Here is an 8318-nt window from a genome sequence, read left to right as displayed (position 1 = left end):
TCAGCACAGATGCTCTTCAGCTAAAATTAGCACCTCAAATCATTTTCAGACGAAATACCTTGCGAACATTGTGACGTGTGGGAAAAAAGGGTGGATAAGCAGTTAAAAAAACACCTCTGCTTGTACTGTGTTCATGCCAGAGTCAATAAAACACATGATTTTATGACCAAAAAGGGGCAGAAATGACACACAATAAACACACACAACACAATTTCAAATGAGTTATTATTGGCTTCATTATTGATATTACTTTTTCATGGTTATGATCATTTGGAAGGATTATATGCCTTTTTTTTTTAATTCTGCATGTTTTTCTTGTCCATAGATTGTCCTTTTTGTTGTAAAGTGCAGATAATACTATGTTTTAAATTCAGACTTCACATACAGTATATAGTACATGGTTTTTACTCCATCATCCATTGGTTACTATTTACATTATTCTGTCATAGTTCATTTCATAGAAAGAAAATCCATTATCCACTGTATCAACATTGATGGATGTTTTCAGGCCTCTATGAAATGGGGAGGACAAGGGAAGGGGGGGTGAGGTGAACAACTGTACAAATTTCAGTGGATGCCACACTATCAGGCTCTGGGGTCAAAAGAAAAAAAAAGTCTTAAACACACACATGCATTAAGATTGCATATTGACTGTATTGTTTCCTGTATGTATGAGCCTTGTCACACAGAGCTGACATCGCGGTTAAACAAACCCCAAAGATCAGAGAGCTCATATTCACATTCAGCTAACATGTGAGTGTTTGACATACAGCAGCAGAATATTGCAAAAGTGTTTCATTTTTGCTTTGAGGTTTCTTTCAAATGCTTTGTCAGCTCTTGGGATCGACATGGAATTTATGCCCGATAAAACAGAAAAAATGTACTGAACCTTCTTTCCCCCCCAAACTACCAGCTAATAACCAATCTCTGCATAGATTTCTCAGTGTATTCACTGTTGGGCACCCTTCTCATGGAGTGGATTTGCTGGTGGGTCCCTCAGCAGGTGAGAGATGAAATTCTTAGAGGCTGTGGTGCTCCCCATAAAACAACACAACTTCATGTATAATTGACTTTGTTTAGACTGAAAATTTAAAAAAACATTGTGCAGATTAAATCTGTAGGTTTACAGATGAGCATGATTCTACTTCTCTTTGTGCTTTAAGCAGAAATAATTGCTGATATACAACTACAACATTGTGAACTCCAGTAAATGAGTTGCTACAGTGAAGTTGGCTGAGGTACAATAGCATGCCTACTGTCAAACAAATAGTTAAATGCTAGCGTGTAACATTTATGTTAAATTTCTGTCCAACAAAATGGTAAAAACAAAAAAATGACAATAGGATTTGACGCATTGGCATGCATAGACATATTTTTTGGTCAGACTGTGAGTGTTTTCTCTTTTCCCCACATACAAAGATATGCAAATGGCTGTTGCATAAATGCAGCTGTACAACCAGGCTAATACACTGACATTCAGCAGTTCTCCTTCTCTCTCCCTCTCAGACTCACAGAGACACACTCACACACACACATGCACACAACTCAAACACCCAAACCAATACTCAACTATTGATCAATAAGCTCTTGGTTAAATTGTGGAGCTCCAAAGAGGTTAATTCTTTCTTTCTTTGCGTTTTTTAAGAGATAGCGTGTATGCTTTTCACACCACCACCTCTACCATATGATCTTGAGAATGTTGCTAATCAGCTGTTTGTTTGTTTTTTTCGGTCCTACTTTGAGTTATGACCTTTTCAGGATCTCAGTCCACCTTCAAGCTACTCTTAAAAAAGCAACACATGCAGTTTACTTACTAAAATCCCCTAAAAATGTTTTGAAGATACAGAAAAACAGATTTGGACAAAGAGAGGATGTCAAAAGCCTCGGGTCAGGCAGTTGGACGAGCACATATTGGCAGCGATGTTGTTAAATCACTTTGCTCCTGCAGTTTGAAACTGCAGTGAGCAGAATGAAACCCTTAGAATAAAGATGTACATCCTGACATGACAGAATTCATCAAGACAGTTCTTGCTACAGACCTCCTCCTAATTCATCACCTTTCTAATTACAGAAGACATCTGTGAAAAGATGTAGAAAGACAAGAGACTCGGATATGAAGTCTGAGGACCCTTAGGTTAGACAGTATCTGCTACACTACTGCTAATTATCACTTCCCATATTGATGTTACTGCCTTTGACTGTTACCTTGGCAGTGTTGAGCAAACAGTGGAAAATCTTACCTGGAAACAAGAATCAGAACCTAATTCACATTTGATGGTAACTTTTAAAGACAGATTGTGCTTCTGGCATCAGAGTGTTTTCAGCGGACAGCCAGACTCCATTTAGATTCTGGCCAATTTAATGTCAATAAAGGCTTTCTGAGAAAAGATTCTGGTTAGGGCTGACACAGTTCAGTACCACACGCTGCCTTTCAACAACTACTTCACAAAAGGCAGTTTTGTATAAAGTGAAGCAAACGTCTAGTGTCTAAATCCAGGACGTGTATCAGGTTTGCTGAGAACTCACCAGCAAAGAAAATGGCTAGTGGAAGTGTGTCTTTGGCACTCCAGACAGGCTCCGACACAGGTGAACAACAGTGTTCATATTATCATTTAAAAAAAAAAAAAACATGGCAATGATCTGCACATTGTGGAAAGACTCTTGCTTTCTCTTAAAAGTTTGATATTTTAGGTTTTTTTTAAATTCTCATAAAAGTATATGAGCATTATATATATATGTGTGTTTTGTCTGTATACATTTACTGTTTTATACATAAGAAATAAATATGTCTATTGTAATAATTATACTCTTTTTGTCTTAGAGGCTTCTTCTTTGAGCTTAAACACATGCTAGGAATGTTTCTGAGGTCATGCAACACTAGGAGAGTAGCGTAAACCCAGATACAAGGCAGTTTGGGGGGAAGCATTTTTCTATACACTAGTCCTTAAAAGTTAGTATTTTGATCGTGAGGACGTGATCATGTGACAAACCTGTGAGAAAAAACACCACTGCAAGTCTATCACATCTGCAACTGCGATAAATGTCCAAAACTAGGGTGTGAGTTAACGCTCAAAATCACAGCTCGTAGCTCAGTTTACAGCGACCTGGCAAAAGTTAATTGGTAATGACTTCTACGTGGAATGTTAATATTGACAAGGATACCGTATCCTGTTACATGTAGGATTTGGCTTTATGATTATTTCTTAAGAAATCCTCCGACATAGAGTTTTAGGTTCTTGTAACAGCTACCTGCAGGCATCCTTTTAAAAGTGTGGATTTGTACAGAAGGCAGTGTGCAAACAAATATACAGTGGTGTGATGAAGCAAGTGGCAGTCGAGAAACAAGTGGAAATTTCTCAGTCAGATAAAAATGTCATGCAATTATCTACTGACTACGTTTACTAATAACAGCACCTACCTACTGGCTATCAGATAAGTCACAGTTAGTCTACCTATCTATATATGAATAAGTACTTTATGTGTGAAACTGTGGAAAACAAACAAAACAAGAAGAAACATTCAAGTTGTCCTCAAAGCTCTGCAATAAGACCAGTTTGGGTGAATGGAGGGAGAAAGCTTGCATTGCAATACGTACAGTACATGTAAGACCAAAGCAGTGAAAATTCAAGGCCATTCTCAGTCATTCATCAGATACTGATGTCTACTGGGAACAAAGGTGTCAAACCATGAGCTTAGTGCTGATGGCTGTCATTCATCCTTGAAATTATGTGGTGTACTTAACCACCAACCTCGTCACAAGTCACCCATAGGCCGTGCCAGCGCTGGACTGGGCTTGCTTTATGCTTACACGTCCTTTTTATCTCTAAATAGTGTAGCATAGGACAGTTTTGTTTCACTGGCTCCAGGAAGCAGCATATGTAGCGCACAAGTAGGGCTCTTCAGAAGCGCATGGCAGAGCAGTGTGCCTTGGGAAATGAGGGATCAAGGGACAGGGGACTTAAGCGGGACTTGTGTGACTTTTTTTTTTTTCATTTTGAAAGCGATTCTTTTCTCACTGTGTTTTCTCCACTTTCTTTTCTTTTTGTGCACTACTACTGTGAGCGGGAAATTTGTAGGTCTTATCATTTACTTTTCAAAACAGTCACACAGAAAAAAGCCAACTCCATGCAGAAATGCTAAATTTTCAATTTCCACTCATTAATAAGGAGTTTTAAGGACAAGCTGTGACGAGTGAAGACAGGATGGGCGCAGAAGGAGTGAATGGTATTTGCAATATTTTTCAGTCAATCATCAACAGCATGAATTCTATTGCCTTGATATTTTCAGCACGCATAAGATGGGAGGATGTATGCCTGTCCCACCCAGATGCTCAGCTCCACATTTCCCACTGTGACAGGGAGGAAAATATAAGATGACTACACATCTGTAAGCATTTTGGTGATGTTTACATAGTTTGTGTTGGCCAGCGTGCAGTTGGCTGTCTTTAGGTTCTCCTCCTGAAAGTCCTCGTTGCTGTTGTTCACAGCCTCCTGGATCTCCATGTAGTCCGATTTACTGATGGTGGAGCCACTCCGACTCTTTTTCAGCTCCTCCGCCGAATCAGCTTTGGGCACGTTGACCTGCAGATACTGCGCCTGTTCTTCACCTTCAGTCTCACGGTGATAGAAGTAGTTAAAATTTGACACAATGACAGGCACGGGCAAGGCAATGGTCAGCACACCTGCAATGGCACAGAGGGAGCCCACAATCTTGCCACCAATCGTAGTTGGGACCATATCACCGTAGCCGACTGTTGTCATTGAGACCACAGCCCACCAAAACGCATCTGGGATGCTTTCAAACTGTGACTCTGGCTCATCTGCTTCAGCAAAGTAGACAGCGCTTGAGAATAGGATGACTCCTATGAAGAGGAAAAAAATGAGGAGGCCAAGCTCTCTCATGCTGGCTTTCAGGGTCTGACCCAAAATCTGAAGCCCCTTAGAGTGACGAGAGAGCTTAAATATTCTGAAGACTCGCACCAAGCGGATGACCCTGAGAATGGCTAAAGACATGGCTTGCTGACCTGCTTGACCATCCTCTGGTCTGTCTGCTAGCTCTGTGCCAAGAGTGATGAAGTAAGGGATGATGGCAACAATATCAATAATGTTCATTATATTACCAAAAAATCCTGCTTTGCTGGGGCAGGCAAAGAAGCGCACTAGAAACTCAAAGGAGAACCATATAATGCAAAGAGTCTCTAGGATAAAGAAGGGGTCAGTGAAGTAGGTGGCTGTGTAGCTGATGATTGTGGTGTTAGTCTCAGGCGAAAAGACTTCTGCTTGAGACTTATGCATTTCCTCTTCATCATTACGGAAAATGGGCAGCGTCTCCAAGCAGAAGCTGACTATAGATATGAGGATGACCATGACAGAGATTATGGCAATAATCCTTGCAGGACCTGAGCTCTCTGGGTACTCAAACAGTAGCCATACTTGTCTCTGAAACTCGTTGTCAGGAAGAGGCCGCTCCTCCTCCTTGATAAAACCCTCGTCTTCTCTGAACATCTCAATTGCCTCCTCACCCAGCTCATAAAAGCGAATCTCCTCTGAGAAAATATCTACGGTGACATTGACTGGCCTTCTTAGTCGGCCTCCTGATTGGTAATAATACAATATGGCATCAAAGCTGGGTCGATTTCTGTCGAAAAAGTATTCGTTCCTTAGTGGGTCAAAGTACCGCATCCTCTTTTTGGGGTCCCCCAGCAGAGTCTCTGGAAATTGGGAGAGCGTTTTAAGTTGTGTCTCAAAGCGCAGCCCTGAGATGTTGATGACCACCCTCTCACAACACTCATGGTCAGCCTCTGGGTCATAGTCCTGCGGGTGACCCGGGTGCGCCGCCGCCTCGTCAGAGGGGTCGGCTGTGGCAACAGTCATTCTGCGGGGGGAGGAGGCCTGCACTTTTCAGTGAGTCTGGGTCCTGCAGCCTGAAGAACTGCAGGCGGAGGCCAGGAGAGGGAGGGGGCTCAACACTGTAAAGACCTGACGGCCACAGGATGTCACCTAGGATCTGACTGCATATAGAACAGAGAAAGCAAAGACAGACAGCAAGGTCAGGTAAACCTGAGACATGATTCAGCACTCAATACTTCTTACGTTTAGTGCAGAGATGTAAGGAGTTTGCGTAAGCCTGAAGATCAAACAACTCAAAATAGAAGAAAATGAAGCCACCCTCTAAAAACTGTCATAAGATCTGATATGAAATTATGTAAAGTTAGACTGTCATGAGAAAACTGTCAGAGCTAAAATGAACAAGTGGAAACTTGAGGCTGTCACTCCTGCTCTTGACTTTGGAAAATTAATATGTAAATAAGCAACCCGCCTTGCATATAAATTACTTCAATGCAGGTAAATGCAGGGGCTAAGGGGCAAATAACACTTACAGGAGCTCATAAATTAGGACACTGATCTGCTGCAATGGACAATATGTATTGAAATGAATGGGAATACCTTTTCTAGTGAAGCCAAGCATGAATATGGCAATGCAGCAGACACCAAATTCATACAGACAGCTTCCTGTCTAGAATATCATCGAAAACCACTGCAGTCTAAACACCAATGTATGTGACATGCTTAAGATTCACTGTTGTGCCAAACAAATGCAATACACAGCTGCAACATAGATATGACTTCAGTCTAGTTTTGATGGAGCATTTTAGTCTTGAAATGGTGCCTGTTACTGAAATATTCAAAAACATCTATAAATAATTTATCCATAGAAGGAAAAAGGTTCCAAGAGAAAAACTGTATCTCTCCTCTGCATCATCTCCACTCACAAAGTAGGAGCACAGTTTTATAAAATAAAATAATAACGCTTGTGACACACACAGCAAATACATAACTACAGGTTTACTGGTCACTATACATTCTTCTGCTGCAGCGCAAATCATTCCGCCAACTACAAAATGCTACGACTCATGTTCACATTTAATGGAAATGGAAATGATAGGTAAAGCTGCTTTAATTTCATACATACGTGCAGACATCTTTTTTCCCATCTGGATGTGATTTGATGCTCCTGCTGGACGCTGGTATTAGGCAAGTGAATAACCAGCTGTGCTCACCGGGGGTTCTGATTCCAGTGCAGGTATAAAATGAATTTCCAATTTGGGACAGTCGATGATATTCACCTCATGTTGTCTGCGGCATCCTTGCCGTGTACACCGGGTACAGTATGTGCGGGTGTGTCCTCGCTTTCCCCTCCCCGACTCCTTTCCTCCGGGTAGGCTGTCGTGGGATGGCGATTGGCAAAAAGAAAAAAAAAAGAAAAAGAAAAAAGAAAAAAGAAAGGAAGAAAAAAAGGGAGGAGGGAACCGATCAAGGAGGTGCTGGTGCTTCCCTTAATAACCAAAGGTGCTGGGATCAGCAGAAAAAATCTTCCACCACTGTTCTCCTCCACGCATGTATGACTGTGTGACGAGCTGATGGCTGCAGACAGCCTCAAAGGTAAATAGTCCCCATAAGGTGTTTAGAAAGGCAACATCTGCAAAGGGGGGGACAAGCCGAGGCGCGGGGGAGGAAGGGAGCTTAAAAATATAATCTTATTACCACGATTTAATAATTTGAAGGCGTGTGAAAATAATTCGGTTGCTCAGAAGAGTCAATCTATGCATGCGTCAGACAGTCAATTTACATTTTTATTTATAATTTAGGCATAAATTAGCATCTCCACCAGATTCCAGACTGAGATGCAGATATGCTCAGGCAGTGCATCCCAGTATCTAATGCAGAGACAGTCCTGAGAATCTCCTAATAGCCTACATGGTGAGCAGAGCAGCCTCCTCAGACACTGACTTGAAACGACATGCGTGAAAGAACCGCCCTACGTAGTGGGCTAGAAGATTATGCAATTTCACTGAGCAGGAGACCCACGCACACACATAAACACACATGTAAAGTGGCCTTTATGGCCCCTGCATGGTGTCAGCACGGTGGGAGGCGAGAGATTTTTACATGAAGAAAAAAAACTTTCTGGGCAAAATATCTCTGTTGTCAGCTTCGGCCGCAGGACTGGTATATAAAGCGTAGTCAAACCTGCAGTCAGGCATTGCTATGCATACCAAGAGACGGGCTGGTGATGGAGAAAGGCAAGGGCGGAAAAACGCGCTCCCCATCTGCACTATAGCTTAGCGCTCACCTTATCTGCAGTATGGGCAATTTAAAGGGGTACACAGCTCCACCACTATTCAGCAGCACTGCTGATGGTTAAAAGATGCGATCTTTTCAAATTGCAATGCCAAAATTAAGAGTAAAAAAATATTCATTTCTGCATATTTAATTTATCTTCGAGATGTTTTCAGGCATTTGATAAAAAGCAATAAC

At 41.7% G+C, this 8318-nt stretch overlaps 1 protein-coding gene across 2 annotated transcripts; it reads right to left on the bottom strand.

Moving 5' to 3' along the window:
• Positions 1–210: 210 nt before the first annotated feature.
• On the bottom strand, positions 211–7599 carry LOC134627442 (potassium voltage-gated channel subfamily A member 2). 2 transcript variants are annotated; one of them, XM_063473509.1, is made up of 2 exons: positions 6973–7599; positions 211–6010 (listed from the first exon to the last, which is right to left on the bottom strand). In XM_063473509.1, exon 2 carries the CDS (start codon positions 5871–5873, stop codon positions 4377–4379), a length of 1497 nt encoding a protein of 498 aa, XP_063329579.1. In that variant the 5' UTR covers positions 5874–6010; positions 6973–7599; the 3' UTR covers positions 211–4376. The 2 variants fall into 2 exon arrangements, with proteins under 2 accessions (XP_063329579.1, XP_063329580.1); XM_063473510.1 differs by having other exon boundaries at positions 7127–7599.
• Between the last annotated feature and the right edge of the window lie 719 nt (positions 7600–8318).

Source organism: Pelmatolapia mariae, linkage group LG5, assembly GCF_036321145.2.
Source record: "Pelmatolapia mariae isolate MD_Pm_ZW linkage group LG5, Pm_UMD_F_2, whole genome shotgun sequence".
Lineage (NCBI taxonomy): Eukaryota > Metazoa > Chordata > Actinopteri > Cichliformes > Cichlidae > Pelmatolapia > Pelmatolapia mariae.
This window is presented reverse-complemented; position numbering and strand designations above follow the sequence as displayed.

Coding starts and splice junctions, on each gene's coding strand:
- LOC134627442 (XM_063473509.1), bottom strand. CDS start 5,873: ATGACTGTTGCCACAGCCGACCCCTCTGACGAGGCGGCGGCGCACCCG.